The 23,218-nt window shown below is 44.8% G+C and overlaps 2 protein-coding genes across 3 annotated transcripts in view; one reads left to right on the top strand and one right to left on the bottom strand.

Annotated features, from left to right (window-relative positions):
• Positions 1–1,833, bottom strand: part of LOC135527768 (solute carrier organic anion transporter family member 4A1-like) — a 62,013-nt gene extending 60,180 nt beyond the window's left edge. The window contains exon 1 of the mRNA XM_064956316.1: positions 1,605–1,833. The gene's annotated coding sequence lies outside the window, so the exon portion shown is untranslated. The remainder of the gene's footprint in view (positions 1–1,604) is intronic.
• On the top strand, positions 998–16,098 carry LOC135527769 (nuclear factor 7, brain-like). 2 transcript variants are annotated; one of them, XM_064956319.1, is made up of 3 exons: positions 998–1,591; positions 12,936–13,213; positions 13,481–16,098. In XM_064956319.1, exons 2-3 carry the CDS (start codon positions 12,962–12,964, stop codon positions 14,708–14,710), a joined length of 1,482 nt encoding a protein of 493 aa, XP_064812391.1. In that variant the 5' UTR covers positions 998–1,591; positions 12,936–12,961; the 3' UTR covers positions 14,711–16,098. The 2 variants fall into 2 exon arrangements, with proteins under 2 accessions (XP_064812391.1, XP_064812392.1); XM_064956320.1 differs by lacking the exon at positions 998–1,591 and adding an exon at positions 1,819–1,905.
• The last annotated feature ends 7,120 nt before the right edge of the window (positions 16,099–23,218 follow it).

The raw sequence follows: 23,218 nt of genomic DNA, 5'->3' as shown, positions 1-23,218 counted from the left end.
GAGAGATTTACATGATTATCAAAAAGTCATGCCAGGGTAAACCTACATGAAACACAGCCCTTATTTTAAGTGTTTCTAAAATCCCCTATGGGAAAAATGAATGGTGGAAAAACGATTGGAAAACAATTGCCTTATGAGTACTTATAGGTATTATGACTCATAGTCTATCTAGGCCTATATCACATGTTTTTGGAATAGCTTAGAACAGGTGCACAGTGCCTCCACACACAGTGACGTTTAGCGACTGCATGCATGTAATGTTATAATACTTTCATGTTGATCTACATCAAATGAAGCCACACAAGAGACGCAGGTGTCAGTCACTGTTTGACCGTGTTTAATCGGAGTTAATGCAATAACATGCGTGAAACTATGTTGCGCGCGGGAAATAGGTTCTTTGCGCGAATGCGTAGACAAATGAGGCGAACAGAAACGAAAATATAGTAGCCTATGTATCAAAAACGTTTAGCCTTATATATATATAAATAGCCTACATATTGTGCGCTCAAATAGCAGATATGTAGCCTACTATAAACTGACAGTGAGACCAAATAATCCCCGCGGCAGTGGCACTATTAGAACGGACTAATAATAACCTACACGTTCGTTTGTAAAACGAGGTAGATAAATTAAGCCATCAGGTTGTTAAGTATTGTCCTATATACATTTCCGTTTCGTTTTCCTCCATTGTATTCCTCGGTGTGACGCCTCAACACACCCTCACGATGGGCAAATCCATGCGCTGATAACCAAGACATCATGAGAGTAAATCCTCTCGTACATAGTAACAGTGTTGCATGTCAGTGTTCCCAGCAAAGACCGGTTGAACACCCAGCTGGCCAGATCCATCTAATGGTATAACGGTCAATAGCATTAATAATAATAATAATAATAATGATCAAACCGTTTTTTAAATGTTTTTTTTATTAGGACTATTGACATAAAAAACCCAGGAAATCAACTCAAAGTGATTTTAATTTAGGAAATCTGTTCCCAAGTATTCCCACGCATAGAGAGACGTATAGTATGTGATTTTATCCGCATGTAATCAAGGTTCGAAATTATTCTCTGGTTTAACTATGTTCCAGTCCCCCGACCATCCTTTCAAGGAAACATAGTCCAAAGGTTGTAATGTAATTGGGGGACCCTGCTGTAATAACTAACTATACACATAATGCCTTTGTATTGCAGCCGATGGATTAAAGAGAGCAGGTTTGTACGGGATTAAATAGACTACAGACAGATGTTGATGCAGCACAACGACGCTTTTGTCTATCTATCAACCGTCATTGAGCCAGATATGACTGATTAACAACAGTGATTTAAGGAGTTTATCATTCGTGATAAAGATGTAAACTGTGTAGAGCTGAGAGTGAATATTTCATTCATGTCTGGGTGTAAAACATGTGCTCGGCTGGGTAACGCCACGGCATCCACGTTGCCATTAGGCTACAGTAGTGACAGCCATAGACCGCGAGCATGCTGATGATGCTGGTCATCGGGATACAGAACTCCCTGAGAGCATCCATAAACCATAAATACCGAGCATCCATATACGGAAATTGAAACACTGATGTGTCAGATACAAAATGTAAGATACTTACATGTTAATGTTCTTTTAGGTACCCAACCGTTGTCTCTCGACCTTGATGCCTTCGGGTGGATGAAGTCATGATTCAAATTTCTACGGAAATGTACAATGATATGGAACGTCGTTCGTAATTTGTTGGTCCTCGCAGTTATTCTAGGTCTATGGCGGCAGCGTCGTGTGGCCGCTAAACGCTGCTTGATCCGCACATTCAAAGAGGCTGATGTCGCCCAATGATATTCGCCCCCCTATGGCGCTATCGCGTCTGGACCAATTGGCGTGATGCAGGATCTCGCGAATGAGAGGTGTCGATATGAGTGAGTTGTGGCTTCACGGTGACTTTTTTTTTTTTTTTTTTTTACAATATTATGTCGAATTATGAGTCAAGGCTACATGGAGATGTCGTTCATTTCAACAGTGTACATGATGCAATGTTAAATGGGAGAACGTGTAGACTAGAATAATGAGAATGATTTTGGAGAAGCTTCTACTGTAGCCTACCAATATGTTTATGGTTTTCCATATTTACAAGTTGACATTTTTCTTTCACTGCTGTTGTGTTGTAGGCTAGTCTGCAACCCTGTCTGGGTGTAATTAAATCCATGTCACGTTTGGGTTGTCATGTTGAGGCCATCTGAGGGTTACAGTTTGCAGTAGCACCTTCTTCTTCAGGAAGTGATGTTCCCCCGGATGTTAGGCTCTCCTTAGTGGCTGTAGGGTGTGTGTCAGAGGCAGAGCAAGTGCATCCCAGTCTCATACCGCTCGAGTCACGTGCACGAGCATTGCAAAATAAATTTAGAAATCCATGTTATTCAATTATTGCACCAACACTGCTCGCGCACGCCAACGAGCGTCTGCATTGCCAAGGGCTAAAAAATAGAAGTCATTCCTATTTCTGACATCTCCCCATCTCCTCATTGGTTTATAGAAGCAGGTGCCCACGTGCCATCTCCTCACTGGTTATACCCACATTGTTGATTGAAAGACGAATGCCGGTTGTCATGGTAATACTATGAAAGTTTAGATGCCAATCACCATATAAGCTAAAAGATGAAAAAGCCTGGAAGGATAGATGACTACAAACGAGTCGGTTGACCGTTTTTATGTGTGGATTTATTGTCGGAGTAGAGGACCTTGTGCATTTCAGGTAAAATAACATCCTAATGTTTATATCTCAGGACAAATTAGCTAGCAACAGCAAGCTAGCTAAATGGGGCAAATTAGCTAGCAAGTGTAAGCTAACTAGCTAAATTGTCCCCAAATTAATGTCATTGGTTCAGAGTTTGTTTTGATATTTTAACCTGCGTGTCATGATCGCGTTTAGTGTAGGGGGACAAAATACATCTATGCATGATGTCGCACCCGCACAGCCGGTTTGGGTTCCGTGTCAGAGGTTTGTCTGTTTTTGTGGTCAGATGAGAAGTTTTGTTTTCTGCTTTAGTTGAGTTCACAAGCAATGCATTTAAAGTTTCTGCTGTTGATGCAATTAAAATATGTGTGCAGTTAGTGTGCAGAGTCTCTCTCTCACTGTCATGTTAATTATCTCTCCCTTATCACTGTCATGTTAATTATCTCTCCCTTATCAGTCATGTTACTTATTGTAACGCTCGTCTGATGAAGAGTGAGGAGTGGACCAAAGCGCAGCGTGGTATGCGTTCATGATTTTTTATTAGCTCAGAACACTTTGAACAAAAATAACAAAGAGACAAACCAACAGTTCTGTAAGGTAAACAAACTAAACAGAAAACTACCCACAAAACGTAGGTGGGAAAAGGCAAACCTAAGTATGGCTCCCAATCAGAGACAACGATAGACAGCTGTCCCTGATTGAGAACCATACCTGGCCAAAACAAAGAAATACAAAACCTAGAAATAAAGAAACTAGAATGCCCACCAAAGTCACTCCCTGGCCTTGTCAGGACCCGGTTACAAACCCGGGTCTCCGGAGTGAGAAACAGTCACTTAACCAACTGAGCCACGAATAGTCAGCAGAACCCAGAAGATGAGGCAGACACAGCAGTACTTGAGATGGTGTATTTAATAAAGTAAAAAGTGAAGTCCTTCAGGAAAACATGTAACTCCACAACCTCAAAAGGAATTCCACAAGAACAAGGTAATCCACAAGGTAATCCTCCAAGACAAAAAAGGTAAATCCACAAGGTGGTAGGTATAGCATAAAAAGCCTCAAAAGATACTCAAAAATAAATAAACAAGAACAAAAAACAGAATTCCACAAGAGCGTCCACCGGGATCAACAAGAGTTCACAGAATACTAGGGCTGGGTGCTAACATACAAACATAGAGCAAAGAACTGAGGGAAACTAAGGGTTTAAATACAATCAGGGGAAACGAGGCACAGGTGCAAATAATAATGGGGATCAAGGGAAAGCAAAAGGTCAAAAAGCACAATGGGGGCATCTAGTGACCAAAAACCGGAACAACCCTGGCCAACTCCTGACAGGCCTAACCAAAATAGAGAATAAAAAACTCTATGGCCAGGGCGTGACACTTCTCTACTTTTATCACTGTCATGTAAATTATCTCTTCCCTTATCACGGTCACGTTCGTCATAACGAGGAGACCAAGGCGCAGCGTGATAAGAATACATACTTATTTTAATGAAGAATAAACACTGAACAAACTGTACAAAACAAAACGAACGTGAAGCTATGAGACACGAGTACTGACAGGCTACACATAGACAATAACCCACGAAATACGGCTATCTAAATATGGTCCCCAATCAGAGACAACGATAAACAGCTGCCTCTGATTGGGAACCAATCTAGGCAACCATAGACGTATAAACACCTAGACATAGAAAAACCCCTAGACAATACAACAACTACACAAACCACCCTCGTCACACCCTGACCTAACAGGAGACACCGTGCGCTCTACCGTATATCACGGTGCCTGACCAGTAACACGCTCCCCACAGTAAGCACGAGGAGTTGGCTCAGGTCACCTACCTGACTCAGCCAATCTCCTCGTGTGCCCCCCCAAAAAAAATCTTGGGGCTGCCTCTCAGGCTTCAGTGCTAGCCGTGTACCTTCATATCGTCGCCGTTCCTCTAGTCTCCGGTAGTATCGCCGTTCCACTTTCACTGCCTCTATCCCCTCAGGATGGCGATACTCTCCCGGTTGTGTCCAGGGTCCTGCTCCATCTAATACCTCCTCCCAGGTCCATTTCCCCATTAAGCGCTGTTCCTCCTTTTCACGCTGCTTGGTCCTGGTTTGGTGGGTTATTCTGGGCGGAGGTGGTCGCAGGCACGCGTGTCTACGAGATGTCGCACCCGACTGGGTAAGAAGAAACGACTATCAGAGGCAGAGGAGACCGTTCACACGGTCCCAGAACACACGGGACTGAGTGTCTTTAATTTATCAAGCAAGATATTGAGCCATGTCTCTTTGCTTAATAAAGGGTTATCATTTGTGCCTACAACCCAGTTGTCACACCCTGGTCGAAGTATATTGTGTTTGTCTGCATTTATTTGGTCAGGCCAGGGTGTGACATGGGTTTTTTGTGGTGTGTTTTGTCTTGGGGGTGTATAGCATAGTCCATGGCTGCCTGAGGCTGTTATCAATCAGAGTCAGGTGATTATCGTTGTCTCTGACTGGGAACCATATTTAGGCAGCCATATTCTTTGAGTATTTCGTGGGTGATTGTTCCTGTCTCTGTGTTTGTTGTCACCAGATAGGCTGTATAGGTTTTCACGTTCCGTTTGTTGTTTTTGTATTGTTCGTTTTTCATCTTCATTAAACATGTCTCAAAGATACCACGCTGCATTTTGGTCCGCTTCTCTTTCACCAGACGAAAGCCGTTACAGAATCACCCACCACAACGGGACCAAGCGGCGTGGTAACAGGCAACAGCAACAGCAGGAGAAACATACTAAGGATTTCTGGACTTGGGAGGAAATCCTAAACAGAGAAGGACCCTGGGCTCAGTCTGGAGAATATTGCCGCCCCAAAGAAGAACTGGAGGCGGGGAGAGCTGAGAGGCGCTGGTATGAGGAGAAGCAACAGAGGCAGCAGGAGCAACAATATCTGGACTACACAACTTGGGAGGAGATAGACAGGTGCGCAGTCGACCCAGGGAGAGTGCCGGAGCCCGCCTGGGATTCGATGGAGCAGTGTGCAGAGGGTACGAGAGAATGAGGTTGGCGAAGCAAGCACGGCGGCTCGGAAGGAAGCCCGAGAATTTCTTGTGGGAGCTCAGGGAGAGTGTGGCAGAGTCAGGAGTCAGACCTGAGCCAACTCTCCCTGTTTATCGTGAGGAGCCAAGGAGGAGACCAGAACCAGAGTCGGTGTTGGAGCATGGAATTCGCCCGACGGAGCGTGTCGGGGATTTGATGGCACCTGGGTCAGCACTCCATACTCGTCCTGAGGTGCGTGTTAGTCGGCTGGTTAAGATGGTGCCAGCCTCACACACCAGGCCTCCTGTGCACCTTCCTAGCCTTACACGTCCTGTACCAGCACTGCTCTCAAGATCTCCAGTACGCCTTCACGTCTAGCCCATCCTGTGCCACCTTCACACACCAGCCCTCCGGTGGCAGCCCCCCGCACCAGGCTTCCTGTGCATGTCCTCGGCCCAGTACCACCAGTGCCAGCACCACGCATCAGACCAACAGTGCGCCTCGCCTCTCCAGCACTGCCGGAGCCTTCCTCCTCTCCCGCGCTGCTGGAGTCTCCTGCCTGTTCAGTGCAGCCAGAGCTGCCAGCCTGCATGGAGCAGCCAGAGCTGTCAGCCTGCATGGAACAGCCTGAGCTGTCAGTCTGCATGGAGCAGCCAGAGCTGCCAGTCTGCATGGAGCAGCCAGGGCTGTCAGTCTGCATGGAGCAGCCAGAGCTGCCAGTCTGCATGGAGCAGCCAGAGCCGCCAGTCAGCATGGAGCAGCCAGATCCGTCAGTCTGCCAAGATCCGCCAGTCAGCCAGACCCTTCCAGATCTGCCATTCAGCCAGACTCTTCCATATCTGCCAGTCAGCCCGACTCTTCCAGATCTGCCAGTCAGCCAGACTCTTCCAGATCTGCCAGTCAGCCAGACTCTTCCAGATCTGCCAGTCAGCCAGACTCTTCCAGATCCGCCAGTCAGCCAGACTCTTCCAGATCCGCCAGTCAGCCAGACTCTTCCAGATATGCCAGTCAGCCAGACTCTTCCAGATCCGCCAGTCAGCCAGGATCTGCCTGAACCGCCAGTCAGCCAGGATCTGCCGGATCCAACTACCTGCCTGAGCTTCCTCTCAGTGCTGAGCTTCCTCTCAGTGCTGGGCTTCCTCTCAGTGCTGAGCTTCCTCTCAGTGCTGAGCTTCCCCTCAGTCCCGAGCTTCCCCTCCGTCCCGAGCTTCCCCTCCGTCCCGAGCTACCCCTCAGTCCCGAGCTACCCCTCAGTCCCGAGCTACCCCTCAGTCCCGAGCTGCCTCAGTCCCGAGCTGCCCCTCGGTCCAGTGGGTTTCTGGGTGAGGACTACCATGCCATGGTCGGTGTCGAGGGTGGACTATCTTAGGACGCGAGGAGGAGGGACTAAGACATTGATAGAGTTGGGTCCACGTCCCGCGCCGGAGCCGCCACCATGGACAGACGCCCACTCGGACCCTTCCCTATTGTTTTGATGTTCATCCGGGAGTCCGCACCTTAGGGGGGGGGGGGGGGTTCTGTCACGCCCTGGTCGAAGTATATTGTGTTTGTCTGCATTTATTTGGTCAGGCCAGGGTGTGACATGGGTTTATTGTGGTGTGTTTTGTCTTGGGGGTGTATAGCATAGTCTATGGCTGCCTGAGGCGGTTATCAATCAGAGTCAGGTGATTATCGTTGTCTCTGATTGGGAACCATATTTAGGCAGCCATATTCTTTGAGTATTTCGTGGGTGATTGTTCCTGTCTCTGTGTTTGTTGTCACCAGATAGGCTGTATAGGTTTTCACGTTCCGTTTGTTGTTTTTGTATTGTTCGTTTTTCATCTTCATTAAACATGTCTCAAAGATACCACGCTGCATTTTGGTCCGCTTCTCCGTCACCAGACGAAAGCCGTTACACCAGTGCAACGATTTTGATGTTAAGGTAGACATGTTTAAGTTTTTTAGAAACATCCGTTTAAGGGAATACTTTAGCTCCCCTAATTCTGACACTTCTATTGAACCAGTAGGTTGCTCTCCTGCACATACTCCGACTCCTTTTAGAAGCAAGAGTTATTTTATACCTCCAGCCAATCGCAATCACTCTATCGAGACATATTGCAGACTTGTGGAAAATGATGTTGGACTTCTCCTTAAAAATAAACAGGGATCCAAATCTTTCCATAATTTACCCAAGAATGAAAAACAAGCTTTGCTTGATTTAGAATCTGATACGCCAGTCCTTATTGGTCCCGCTGATAAGGGTGGGTCGGTTGTACTCATGGACAGGACAGCTTATGTACATGAGGGTCATAGACAGCTGCTTGACAACACCTTTACAAGAAACTCAGAAGTGACCCCACTTCCCAATTTCAGAATGCTATCTTGACTGTCCTAGATGGGTATTTAAGTTCTGGTCAGATAACCAAAAAATAACATGCTTTTTTTGGCTATTCAACACCCTAAAATTGCCACTTTCTGTACTTTGCCGAAATTACGCAAGAATGTTACACAACCTCCAGGGCACCCTATTGTAGCGGGCATTGATGCAGTAACGGCCCCTCTATCTACTTTTGTTGACTTTTTTATTAGACCACTCGCAGAACAGCTCCCCTCCTTTGTAAAGAACACCAGCAGTATGATCTCAGAACAGCTCCCCTCCTTTGTGAAGGACACCAGCAGTATGATCTCAGAACAGCTCCCCTCCTTTGTAAAGAACACCAGCAGTATGATCTCAGAACAGCTCCCCTCCTTTGTAAAGAACACCAGCAGTATGATCTCAGAACAGCTCCCCTCCTTTGTGAAGGACACCAGCAGTATGATCTCAGAACAGCTCCCCTCCTTTGTAAAGAACACCAGCAGTATGATCGCAGAACAGCTCCCCTCCTTTGTAAAGAACACCAGCAGTATGATCGCAGAACAGCTCCCCTCCTTTGTGAAGGACACCAGCAGTATGATCTCTATCATTGAATCTCTTGATCCTCTCGCTGATAACACTTTGTTAGTTACTTTTGATGTTGAGTTGCTATACACAAATATTCCACACGAGGGCAGTATTGAAGCTATGGAACATTTTCTTCTGCAATGTGACCCTAATGAACTACCTTCCAGTGCCTGCATTATAACATTGGCTGAAATAGTACTCACACACAACTACTTCATGTTTCTAAATGACTTCTTTATTCAGATGAAGGGTACTGCTATGGGATCCCCCATGGCTCCTAACTATGGGTACTGCTATGGGATCCCCCATGGCTCCTAACTATGGGTACTGCTATGGGATCCCCCATGGCTCCTAACTATGGGTACTGCTATGGGATCCCCCATGGCTCCTAACTATGGGTACTGCTATGGGATCCCCCATGGCTCCTAACTATGGGTACTGCTATGGGATCCCCCATGGCTCCTAACTATGGGTACTACTATGGGATCCCCCATGGCTCCTAACTATGGGTACTGCTATGGGATCCCCCATGGCTCCTAACTATGGGTACTGCTATGGGATCCCCCATGGCTCCTAACTATGGGATCCCCCATGGCTCCTAACTATGCTTATGTGTATGTGGGTTACATGGAGAAACAGTCTATTTTCAAGCCTCTCAAAAACGTTTTCTTGCCTCACATCATTGCTTGGAAACGGTATATTGATGATATTTTTGTTCTGTGGAGGGGTGATGCTAAACAGCTCCAGGCGTTCCATGCTTTTCTTAACTCCTGTTCTGAGCATCTCAGATTTACTATGCAATCTGATACACGTCAAATCAGTTTTCTTGATCTTCTGATCTTGTGTGAAGATAATGTTTTATACACTGATCTTTACAGGAAACCTACTGATCGTAACAGTTTGTTGAGGGCTGATAGTTGTCACCCACTTCCCTTGAAAAATAGTTTGCCCTACAGCCAATTCTGTCGAATCAAAAGAATTTGCAAAAAACAATCCGATTTCGACAGAAATATGGCTGAGACGCAAAGAAAGTTCAAGGAGACAAGAATGATCAGATTCATATTGCCATTGAGAAAATTCAAAACAAAACGAGACATGACCTTTTTCAAAGTCAGTCTCGCAAAAAGACACATTCTTGCGTTCTAACTACCCGCTATTCAAAGTGCTCTGAACAAATTAAGGGAATTGTTCACAAATATTGGCACATCCTAAAATCCAATGATAGTCTCGGTAATGTGTTTTCGGACCTTCCCTCGGTCGTATTCCCGCGGGGCAGAAATCTCATAGACCAATTGGTAAACTCTGATTTACCACCCCAAGATATTTACCACCCCAAGTCTATTTGCGCCCCTACTGGATGGAAATTACAAATGTAATGGCTATGCTCAATGCAATGGCACTTATAAATATAGATCCTTCAAACAACCACAAACAGGGAAATCGATCCCAATAAAAGGTGTTATTACGTGCTCCACTCAGGCAGTTATTTACCTTATAACTTGTCCTTGTGGTAAAAATTATGTAGGTAAAACAAAGCGCGAATTAAAAGTACGTATCTCAGAGCATCATAGCACCATTAGGTGTAAAAACTTGACTTATCCAGTTGCGGCCCACTTCTTGGAGGCAGGCCACTCGATCTCGTCTCTGTGTTATATTGGCATTGAACATGTCACCCTCCCTAGGAGAGGGGGTGACCTTGATAATTTATTGTTAAAACGAGAGGCTGCCTGGATCTTTAATGTAAAGACCCTTGCACCCTTCGGTCTCAATGTAGACTTTGATCTGAAGCCATTCTTGTGATTCTTGTGACTTTCCCATTGTAATTGTTTGTAAACTTGTGTAGTCAAATTAATCTATGATCATATGCTATCCATTTGTTGTTTGTATGCTGTTCTTTGTATGACATTTTAATATTTGATTATTAACCAATGATGTTAGGCCACTCTTGGCCATGATTACAGACCCCTGTATCTTTTGACACAATATAAACGAGTCATCCCGCAGTGTTTGTGATTATACCCTGATGAAGACAGCTTGGCTGTCGAAACGTTGGTATTACATTTTTGCATCTGTGCGGCTCTCTTTTATTTTCAAGTTTCTAATAGCCAGCACCTCGTCTTAATAGGTGTGCGTTTCTTTTTCTTCTAGATTGGTGGGTTATTCTGTCACATTCGTCATAACGAGGAGATCAAGGCGCAGTGTGATAAGAATACATACTTCTTTTAATGAAGAATTAACACTGAACAAACTAAACAAAACGACCGTGACGCTATGCGACACGAGTACTGACAGGCAACTACACATAGACAATAACCCACGAAATATCCAAGGAGTATGGCTACGGAAATATGGTCCCCAATCAGAGACAACGATAAACAGCTGCATCGAATTGGGAACCAATCTAATCACCCATAGATATATAAACACCTAGACATAGAAGAACCCCTAGACAATACAAAAACTAAACAAACCACCCCCGTCACACCCTCACCTAACCAAAATAATAAAGAAAACAAAGATAACTAAGGTCAGGGTTTGACATCATGTAAATTATCTCTCCCTTATCACTGTCATGTTAGTTATCTCTCCCTTATCACTGTCATGTTAATTACCTCTCCCTTATCACTGTCATGTTAGTTATCTCTCCCATATCACTGTCATGTTAGTTAAGTATGTTAACACATGAAAGGAACACAGTGGTATAAAGGATATTGGGGCCAAAACAACATCTTAGCTTGTCCTCTTGTATGTGTGCTGTGTAACACAGCCTCTGTTTGAAGTGTAGACATTAACCCCAAGGTCTGAAGCCTGGACATTAACACCAAGGTCTGAAGCCTGGACATTATCCCCAAGGTCTGAAGCCTGGACATTAACCCCAAGGTCTGAAGCCTGGACATTAACCCCAAGGTCTGAAGCCTGGACATTAACACCAAGGTCTGAAGCCTGGACAGTAACCCCAAGGTCTGAAGCCTGGACATTAACCCCAAGGTCTGAAGCCTGGACATTAACCCCAAGGTCTGAAGCCTGGACATTAACCCCAAGGTCTGAAGCCTGGACATTAACCCCAAGGTCTGAAGCCTGGACATTAACACCAAGGTCTGAAGCCTGGACATTAACCCCAAGGTCTGAAGCCTGGACATTAACCCCAAGGTCTGAAGCCTGGACATTAACCCCAAGGTCTGAAGCCTGGACAGTAACCCCAAGGTCTGAAGCCTGGACAGTAACCCCAAGGTCTGAAGCCTGGACAGTAACCCCAAGGTCTGAAGCCTGGACAGTAACCCCAAGGTCTGAAGCCTGGACAGTAACACCTAGGTCTGAAGCCTGGACAGTAACACCTAGGTCTGAAGCCTGGACATTAACACCAAGGTCTGAAGCCTGGACAGTAACAACAAGGTCTGAAGACAATCTCATATCTCTGCACTGATTAACCAGTAGGGTGTGAAGACAATCTCATATCTCTGCACTGATTAACCAGTAGGGTGTGAAGACAATCTCATATCTCTGCACTGATTAACCAGTAGGGTGTGAAGACAATCTCATATCTCTGCACTGATTAACCAGTAGGGTCTGAAGCCTGGACAGTAACCCCAGGGTCTGAAGCCTGGACAGTAACCCCAGGGTCTGAAGACAATCTCATATCTCTGCACTGATTAACCAGTAGGGTCTGAAGCCTGGACAGTAACCCCAGGGTCTGAAGATAATCTCATATCTCTGCACTGATTAACCAGTAGGGTCTGAAGCCTGGACAGTAACCCCAGGGTCTGAAGACAATCTCATATCTCTGCACTGATTAACCAGTAGGGTCTGAAGCCTGGACAGTAACCCCAGGGTCTGAGGACAATCTCATATCTCTGCACTGATTAACCAGTAGGGTCTGAAGCCTGGACAGTAACCCCAGGGTCTGAAGATAATCTCATATCTCTGCACTGATTAACCAGTAGGGTCTGAAGCCTGGACAGTAACCCCAAGGTCTGAAGACAATCTCATATCTCTGCACTGATTAACCAGTAGGGTGTGATGTTGGACTTCTTTACTTTGTTGCTACTTTCAGGTACCTGTAGAATTTCTGGCTGTGCATCAAAGCCGTGATGTACCATGGGTAAATTGTGACCGACTGACTGATCTACAAATAATATTGAGTAGTTATTTATGATGCAAGGTGATTTGTAGATTAGTCAGTCTCTGTGTCTGTAGAGCTGAATGTACACGTAGAGAGGGTGTGGTTAAAGTGTTTCACAACCACGATGAATAGATGTGAAACTAAAAGCTGTTTCCTCATTTTTACACAGGATTAGGTAAGGATCCGGTGTGAGAGATGGCGTCTGCAGCGTACGTAGAGGAACTGACCTGTTCTGTGTGTCTCTCTCTCTTCACTGATCCAGTCAGCCTCTCCTGTGGTCACTCATTTTGTCGACAATGTTTTACAAACTTTCGGAGAACACAAAATCTGTGTCCTCATTGCCGGGCTAGAATCTCAACAGCTGAGGGAAATCTCTCAACCAACCATATTCTGAAGAGCTTGGCTGACAAAGCTAAAGAGGAAGCACTACGCAACAAGAAGACAAGGGTGAGTTTTTTACAATTTCACATTTTAGCAGATGCTTTTATCCAAAGAAACTTACAGGAGCAATTAGGGTTAAAAGCCTTGCTTAAGGGCACATGGACATACTTTTTACCTAGTCGGCCCGAGGATTCGAACCAGCAACCTTTACGGAAAATATATTACAAGTCAGCATTTTTGCACATTTCATTCACTACCTGTGTTTTGTGTGCTTTATCCGGGATGTTATGGAGGAAACAATAATAATAATTCATTCCGCTTATTTTTTCTAAGGGGACTGAATGGTCGTGTCGAGACCATGACGAGAAACTGAAACTATTCTGTGAGACAGACCAACAGTTGATTTGCGTCATATGCCGGGACGGGGAGAAGCATGACGGGCATAAGTTTAAACCTATCAAAGAGGCAGCCTTAGCTAGGAGGAGGGAACTAGATGAGGCCCTTCAGTTCCTCACTAGTGACAACAGCTCCGTGGAGCACCTGGCCAAACAACAGGAAAAAGAGATGAAAAAAACCAAGACTAAGTCCTGTCAGCTGAGGACTCAAATCAGCAGCCAGTTTGAAGAGATGCACCAGTTTCTGAAGAAGAGGGAAGATCAGATAAAGAATGAGTTGCAGGAGAAAGAAGAGAAGACCTTGACGAAGATGAGAGGGAATTTAGAGAGTATGGAGTTGATTCTGTCAGAGAGGAAAGAGAAGGAGGCGATGATGAAATCTGCTCAGGACATCCCAGACAGTGAGGGTTTCCTGCAGTGGTGGAATGAACGGGGCTTGTCTGAGGTGGAGGCACTAAAGAACAGGGACATGACACCACCAGAACTTCATGGGGAGAACACGACTGAGACGCAAGGAGCCACCAAGGAGCGTCCATACAAGTCCAGGGTGGATGACCTAAAGGTGACACCTGTCTCCCTCTCTCTGGGGCCCTATGAGTCTCACCTGCAGTTCTTTGTGTGGAAGGAGATGCTGCAGGTAATCAATCCTCTACCAGAGAGACTAAAACTACAAACAGTGAGTCAGAAACTGACTATCTCCAATGACAGACGCAGTGTGTTTTGTACTCCCAGAAATGCGGAATCAGCTCATTCAGCTCGACATCAATCACAACAATCAAAATTACTGAGTAACAGTAAGTTCAGCACTGGACAACACTGCTGGGAAATAGAAGTGGGAAGTGGGGCTTTCTGGGAACTGGGAGTTAAAAAAACTTCAGGGGTTTTTTGGTTGAAACTTTTTGGTTCAAAAACAATGTGTCTCAGGTATAGAAATCAAAAATATACTGTTCACGGTATGGGTAACGAAAAACAAATCCTTTTAAGAGATACACCTCGAAAGATAGCTCTATACCTAAGTTGTGCAACCAAGGAACTCTCTTTCTACAATGCAGATGACATGTCGCTTATCTGTACTCTAGTCTGTTATTGGGAAGACGTGTCAGCCTATTTCAACATTGGTGAATGTGATGGAGTAGATTCTGACCCCCTGACAGTCTGCTGGTATTGATCTGCTTAACATAGACTCCCTGACAGACTGGTATTGATCTGCTTATCATAGACCCCCTGACAGACTGGTATTGATCTGCTTATCATAGACCCCCTGACAGTCTGGTATTGATCTGCTTATCATAGACCCCCTGACAGTCTGGTATTGATCTGCTTATCATAGACCCCCTGACAGACTGCTGGTATTGATCTGCTTATCATAGACCCCCTGACAGACTGCTGGTATTGATCTGCTTATCATAGACCCCCTGACAGTCTGCTGGTATTGATCTGCTTATCATAGACCCCCTGACAGACTGCTGGTATTGATCTGCTTATCATAGACCCCCTGACTATCTGGTATTGATCTGCTTATCATAGACCCCCTGACTATCTGGTATTGATCTGCTTATCATAGACCCCCTGACAGACTGGTATTGATCTGCTTATCATAGACCCCCTGACAGACTGGTATTGATCTGCTTATCATAGACCCCCTGACAGACTGCTGGTATTGATCTGCTTATCATAGACCCCCTGACAGACTGGTATTGATCTGCTTATCATAGACCCCCTGACAGTCTGGTATTGATCTGCTTATCATAGACCCCCTGACAGACTGGTATTGATCTGCTTATCATAGACCCCCTGACTATCTGGTATTGATCTGCTTATCATAGACCCCCTGACAGACTGCTGGTATTGATCTGCTTATCATAGACCCCCTGACAGTCTGGTATTGATCTGCTTATCATAGACCCCCTGACAGTCTGGTATTGATCTGCTTATCATAGACCCCCTGACAGTCTGGTATTGATCTGCTTATCATAGACCCCCTGACAGTCTGGTATTGATCTGCTTATCATAGATCCAGTCACATCAAAGTAAAACAATCTACAAGTAATTTTGATACACAAAGTGGCAGAAATGTGATATTGGTCATGGATTGATCAGAATCAAAGGGAGTTTTGACATGCCTCTCTAAATGCTTTAGTTAAACACACATCATAGTGTCTCACATTTTATTTATGCCACCTGTACATTTACTTTTAAACCTTTAACTTTTCAAAAATCCATTAAGGGAATTACTGAATGACACTAGGGGGCAGACGTTTTGATGAGGATTCTGATTTTACATTGAGTTAAGGAGATTTTACATCAACACAACCCTGTGATATAAACAGTGTGTGTGTTTTGGGTTTAACTCTTTACTATCTTGTAAATATGCATTTTTGTACAAATATCAAATTATTTCATACTTGTTGACTTGTGTTTTTATAATGAACAATGTCTATTTTAGATTAGGGTGAGGCTTTTCATAAGGTTGATCATCTTCCTCACCTTCACATATTTATTATAGCTTGTGTGCAGAGAACTTGACAAATAAAATGGTCTATTGTTTTACCCTGATTTTGCATAATTGGTGTATGTGCCTTTAAGCCAATTTGATTTACCGTGAACTAGTTGCAGTAGCCAGGTTGGACACTGTTAATAACACAGTGTCTAAATGTACTGCATGTCAGCAGTCAAGCTGTCAAGATTTTGGACTTTCAAGAAGCAACATGTCTCCAGCCACATCATCACTGACATACCAAAAGATTGTTCTGATATTCCCCTATAATAATAACTTAGGACTGGACACCTACATGGAATTGTATGTTAGAAACCAGCCACTATCCTAGCTAGGGGGTGTAACTCATAATATAATATAATAACCAGCCCCTATCCTAGCTAGGGGGTGTAACTCATAATATAATATAATAACCAGCCACTATCCTAGCTAGGGGGTGTAACTCATAATATAATATAATAACCAGCCACTATCCTAGCTAGGGGGTGTAACTCATAATATAATATAATAACCAGCCACTGTCCTAGCTAGGGGGTGTAACATATAATATAATGACCAGCACCTATCCTAGCTAGGGGGTGTAACTCATAATATAATATAATAACCAGCCACTATCCTAGCTAGGGGGTGTAACTCTTAATATAATATAATAACCAGCCACTGTCCTAGCTAGGGGGTGTAACTCATAATATAATATAATAACCAGCCACTATCCAAGCTAAGGGGTGTAACTAATAATATAATATAATAACCAGCCACTATCCTAGCTAAGGGGTGTAACTCATAATATAATATAATAACCAGCCACTATCCTAGCTAGGGGGTGTAACTCATAATATAATATAATAACCAGCCACTATCCTAGCTAGGGGGTGTAACTCATAATATAATATAATAACCAGCCACTATCCAAGCTAGGGGGTGTAACTCATAATTTGTAATCTAGTAGGCAGACTACTATTACTGATACCAGCTTCTATCCTCTCACCATGCAGACTACTATTACTGATACCAGCTTCTATCCTCTCACCATGCAGACTACTATTACTGATACCAGCTTCTATCCTCTCACCATGCAGACTACTATTACTGATACCAGCTTCTATCCTGTCACCATGCAGACTACTATTACTGATACCAGCTTCTATCCTCTCACCATGCAGACTACTATTACTGATACCAGCTTCTATCCTCTCACCATGCAGACTACTATTACTGATACCAGCGTCTATCCTCTCACCATGCAGACTACTATTACTGATACCAGCGTCTATCCTCTCACCATGCAGACTACTATTACTGATACCAGCGTCTATCCTCTCACCATGCAGACTGCTATTACTGATACCAGCGTCTATCCTCTCACCATGCAGACTGCTATTACTGATACCAGCGTCTATCCTCTCACCATGCAGACTACTATTACTGATACCAGCGTCTATCCTCTCACCATGCAGACTACTATTACTGATACCAGCGTCTATCCTCTCACCATGCAGACTGCTATTACTGATACCAGCGTCTATCCTCTCACCATGCAGACTGCTATTAATGATACCAGCTTCTATCCTCTCACCATGCAGACTGCTATTACTGATACCAGCGTCTATCCTCTCACCATGCAGACTGCTATTACTGATACCAGCTTCTATCCTCTCCCCATGCAGACTACTATTACTGATACCAGCTTCTAACCTGTCACCATGCAGACTGCTATTACTGATACCAGCGTCTATCCTCTCACCATGCAGACTGCTATTAATGATACCAGCTTCTATCCTCTCACCATGCAGACTGCTATTACTGATACCAGCGTCTATCCTCTCACCATGCAGACTGCTATTACTGATACCAGCTTCTATCCTCTCCCCATGCAGACTACTATTACTGATACCAGCTTCTAACCTGTCACCATGCAGACTGCTATTACTGATACCAGCTTCTAACCTGTCACCATGCAGACTGCTATTACTGATACCAGCTTCTAACCTCTCACCATGCAGACTGCTCAGTACATCCTTTTCTCCTCCCTGAAGTGGCATTCTGTAGATCTATACCATCAACAGTCCCACCCCCATTAGGCTTCATGCATTGGGTTAAACATTGTATCTTTTCATGGTGTACATTTGTGCTTTTGATGTTGAGGTATTCTGTAGTTAGAAATGTGATTATGTGACCTTTGGTCTCATGTAGCTTATATCCTGATAAGATGGATAACTACCTACAGTTGTTTAGAGTCTCTGCACTCTTTATGAGATAGACAAAGAGCACAGATCATTTTGTGGCGAGAAATGAGAGAGAGAGAGAGAGAGAGAGAGACAGACAGAGAGAGACAGAGAGAGAGAGAGAGAGAGAGAGAGAGAGAGAGAGAGAGAGACAGAGAGAGAGAGAGAGAGACAGAGAGAGACAGAGAGAGAGAGAGAGAGACAGAGAGAGAGAGAGAGAGACAGAGAGAGACAGAGAGAGAGAGAGAGAGAGACAGAGAGAGACAGAGAGAGACAGAGAGAGAGACAGAGAGAGAGAGAGACAGAGAGAGAGAGAGAGAGAGACAGAGAGAGAGAGAGAGAGAGAGAGAGACAGACAGAGAGAGACAGAGAGAGACAGAGAGAGAGACAGAGAGAGAGAGAGACAGAGAGAGAGAGAGAGAGAGACAGAGAGAGAGAGAGACAGAGAGAGAGAGAGAGAGAGAGAGACAGAGAGAGAGAGAGAGACAGAGAGAGACAGAGAGAGACAGAGAGCACCGAGATATTGAAGATCTGTGAGTATTAAAAGTAATTTAACGATGGGGAGAGGGAGAACAAATGTAATAATATATATATATATATATATATATATACATTTTTTACTGTAAATGTTATTTTTCACAAACGGTAATAGACTACATAATAAAGCATACCACATTTTTAAACAGCCTAATATTTATAATTGTTTTGCAAATTAAAAGTCGGAACAGTCTTTAAAAGGTTTCCAGACATCATGTCCTTCTCTCTGTATCCTCTGTATGGGTCAGTTAATGACAATAAGCGGAGTGATAATCACAGAGACGTTATTTAGTTATGTGATAGACAGCGGGATTGAGAAAAACGAAATAGTACAGACACTCTGTGTCGTGAGCTCACCCAACCTGTGTAGTGAGTTCACCCAACCTGTGTAGTGAGTTCACCCAACCTGTGTAGTGAGTTCACCCAACCTGTGTCGTGAGTTCACCCAACCTGTGTAGTGAGTTCACCCAACCTGTGTAGTGAGTTCACCCAACCTGTGTCGTGAGTTCACCCAACCTCTCTGCTGATTGCTGCCCCCTGCAGACAGGAAGAGGCAACTAACAGTCGACTGAATGTGGACCGTGGGTTTAGTCTGAGGGGTGATGGGATGGCCGAACCAGAGGGTTACGTCAGACTGTGGTGTTCAGGTCAGCACAGGCAGACCCGCTGGATCACTACCTATGATCCACTTTGGCATACACATTTCAACTTTAACTATGTAAACACCCAGTCCTCTCTGGAGCTCCAGGTGTGGGATAAGGACCCAGGGGAACGTGACGATGACCTCCAGGGTGGATGCTCTGTAATCCTGGAGCAGGGGAGCCACGGGCATAGCTGTGGACTCAGTAATGGTCTGTAAACCTGGAGCAGGAGAGCCACGGGCATAGCTGTGGACTCAGTAATGGTCTGTAAACCTGGAGCAGGGGAGCCACGGGCATAGCTGTGGACTCAGTAATGGTCTGTAAACCTGGAGCAGGGGAGCCACGGGCATAGCTGTGGACTCAGTAATGTTCTGTAAACCTGGAGCAGGGGAGCCACGGGCATAGCTGTGGACTCAGTAATGGGAGTTTCACATTCTCTTACACATTAACTTGTGACAAACACCTGACTGGTGATAAATGTGACCAAACTAGAGGGGAAATCAGTTGTGACCTATTGCATTGGAATTAGGGTGTTATATAATATTACTGAATCATTTAAAAAAAGAAAACCTTGAAGAACATCCTACGATTCATGAAAATGAATGAATATACTTTTGTAATTATACATTGTAACCACAACAAGTGTAATGTTACCCACAGTTCACTGTGTAACGAGTTGAGGACAGCCCAAATTCATATCTCCAACCAAGTTAAATCACTCTGTAACATACACTGAACAAAAATATAAATGCAACATGCGAGTTTACTGAGTTTACAGATCATAGGAAATCAGTCAATTTAAGTATTCATTAGGCCCTAATCTATGGATTTCACATGACTGGGAATATAGATATGTTTCTGTTGGTCACAGATATGTTTTAAAAAAAACAAGTAAGGACCTGGATCAGAAAATCAGTCAGTATTTGGTGTGACTACTATTTGCCTCATACAGTGCGACACATCTTCTTCACATAGTTTTGATTAGGCTGCTGATTGTGGCCTGTGGAATGTTGTCCCAATCCTCTTCAATGGCTGTGTGAAGTTGCTGGATATTGGCGGGAACTGGAACACACTGTTGCACATGTCAATCCAGAGCACCCTAAACATTCTCAACGGGTGACATGTCTGGTGAGTATGAAGTCCATGGAAGAACTGGGACTTTTTCAGCTTCCAGGAATTGTGTACAGATCCGTGCGACATGGGACTGTGCATTATCATGCTGAAACATGAGGTGTTGGCAACGGATCAATTGTCAGACCCTGACCTTAGTGTTCTTTGTTTTCCTTGTTATTTTGGTTAGGTCAGGGTGTGACATGGGTGATGTATGTGTCTTCTCTTGTCTAGGGGTTTTGTATGTTTATGGGGCTGTATTTTTTCTAGGTGTTTATGTAAGTCTATGGTTGCCTAGATTGGTTCTCAATTAGAGGAAGGTGCTTAATCGTTGTCTCTGATTGGGAACCATATTTAGGCAGCCATGTTCTTTGGGTATTTTGTGGGTGATTCTGTCTTTGTGTCTATGCACCAGATAGGACTGTTTTGGGTTTTTCACATTTGTTATTTTGGTATTTCGTAGTGTTCACGTTTATGGTCTTTATTGTCTAACCACGCTGCGCTTTGGTCCTCTCCTTCGTCCACAGAAGAAAGCCGTTACATGAATGGCACGATACTGTGCCACAGGATCTCATCACGGTATCTCTGTGCATTCAAATTGCCATTGATAAAATGCAGTTGTGTTTGTTGTCCGTAGCTTATGCCTGCCCATACCACAACCCCACCGCCACCATGAGGCACTCTGTTCACAACGTTGACATCAGCAAACCGCTCGCACACACGACATCATACACACCGTCTACCATCTGCCCGGTACAGTTAAACCAGGATTCGGCTGTGATGAGCACACTTCTCCAGCTTGCCGGTGGCCATCAAAGGTGAGCATTTGTCCACTGAAGTTGGTTCCGCAGTTGGTTACGACGAGGAACAGCAGTCTGGTTAAAACCCTTGTGAGGACGACGAGCACGCAGATGAGATTCCCTGAGATGGTTTCTGACAATTTGTTTCATCAACTGTCTGGGTCGCTGGTCTCAGATGATCCCTTAGGTGAAGAAGACGGATTTGGAGGTCCTGGGCTGGCGTGGTTACCTGTGGTCTGTGGTTGTGAGGCCGGTTGGACATACTGACAAATTCTCGGCTTATGTTTGACAAATGAACACCATCAGTACGCACACCTGCCTCTCCCCGTCACGCGCATCTGCGCTCATTGGACTCAGCTGAACTCTATTACTTGTGTTATTGCCTTCCTTGTATCTGTCTGTTCTCTAAGTTCTGTTCCCTGCTTCGGGACTGATGTTTGTCATATGTCCTTGTTCACCCGTGTGCTGATACTGTTCCTGTCGTGTTCTATGTCTGTTCCCTATTAAATGTTTGACTCCCCGTACCTGCTTCTCCTGTCTGGCGTCGGTCTTTACACACTATCCTATTAATAATCTGAAAGGAGTAAAAACAACGCTGTCATTCTCATCTGCACATTGTATTGAGATCAAATTATAAGTCAAACATTTGCTATCTTGAGAAGGAGGATAACACTAAGTTTAGTGCTTTTGTTCCTTTCTTAAAAAAAAGAGGGGAGGAGGACACAGAGATCTCTGTGTATGGATAGAAGAGAAGACAGAGATATTATATGGTGACTACTTTGAGGAAGACACAGAGATCACTGAGAGAACAGAGATATTCTATGGTGACTACTTTGAGGAGGACACAGATCTCTGTGTATGGATAGCAGAGAGAACAGAGATATTATATGCAGACTAATTTGGTAACTGATGCAATTTATTACATTGAGACATTTCTTCATAGCAAACAATAACAACAAACACTGCCAACACCACCCACCTTCACAGTACCTGTCAACAACACCCACCCTCACAGTACCATGTCAACAACACCCACCCTGACAGTACCCTGTCAACAACACCCACCCTCACAATACCATGTCAACAACACCCACCATCACAGTACCATGTCAACACCACCCACCCTCACAGTACCATGTCAACAACACCCACACTCACAGTACCCTGTCAACAACACCCACACTCACAGTACCCTGTCAACACCACCCACCCTCACAGTACCATGTCAACAACACCCACCCTGACAGTACCCTGTCAACACCACCCACCCTCACAATACCATGTCAACCTCACCCACCATCACAGTACCATGTCAACACCACCCACCCTCACAGTACCATGTCAACACCACCCACCCTCACAGTACCATGTCAACAACACCCACACTCACAGTACCCTGTCAACACCACCTATCCTGACAGTACCCTGTCAACACCACCCACCCTCACAGTACCATGTCAACAACACCCACCCTGACAGTACCATGTCAACACCACCCACCCTCACAGTACCCTGTCAACACCACCCACCCTCACAGTAACCTGTCAACACCACCCACCCTCACAGTACCATGTCAACACCACCCACCCTCACAGTACCATGTCAACACCACCCACCCTCACAGTACCATGTCAACACCACCCACCCTCACAGTACCATGTCAACACCACCCACCCTCACAGTACCATGTCAACACCACTCACCCTCACAGTACCATGTCAACACCACCCACCCTCACAGTACCATGTCAACACCACTCACCCTCACAGTACCATGTCAACACTACCCACCCTCACAGTACCATGTCAACACCACTCACCCTCACAGTACCATGTCAACACCACCCACCCTCACAGTACCATGTCA

Source organism: Oncorhynchus masou, chromosome 33 (assembly GCF_036934945.1).
Source record: "Oncorhynchus masou masou isolate Uvic2021 chromosome 33, UVic_Omas_1.1, whole genome shotgun sequence".
Classification (NCBI taxonomy): Eukaryota; Metazoa; Chordata; class Actinopteri; order Salmoniformes; family Salmonidae; genus Oncorhynchus; species Oncorhynchus masou.
Note: the sequence above shows the minus strand (reverse complement) of the source record. Positions and strands in the feature narration are given on the sequence as shown.

What these genes read in the sequence shown, in the direction of transcription:
- LOC135527769 (XM_064956319.1), top strand. Translation starts at nt 12,962, where the DNA reads ATGGCGTCTGCAGCGTACGTAGAGGAACTGACCTGTTCTGTGTGTCTC. An exon ending in TACGCAACAAGAAGACAAGG is followed by an intron (nt 13,214 to 13,480) that starts GTGAGTTTTTTA and finishes ATTTTTTCTAAG; the next exon opens with GGGACTGAATGGTCGTGTCG.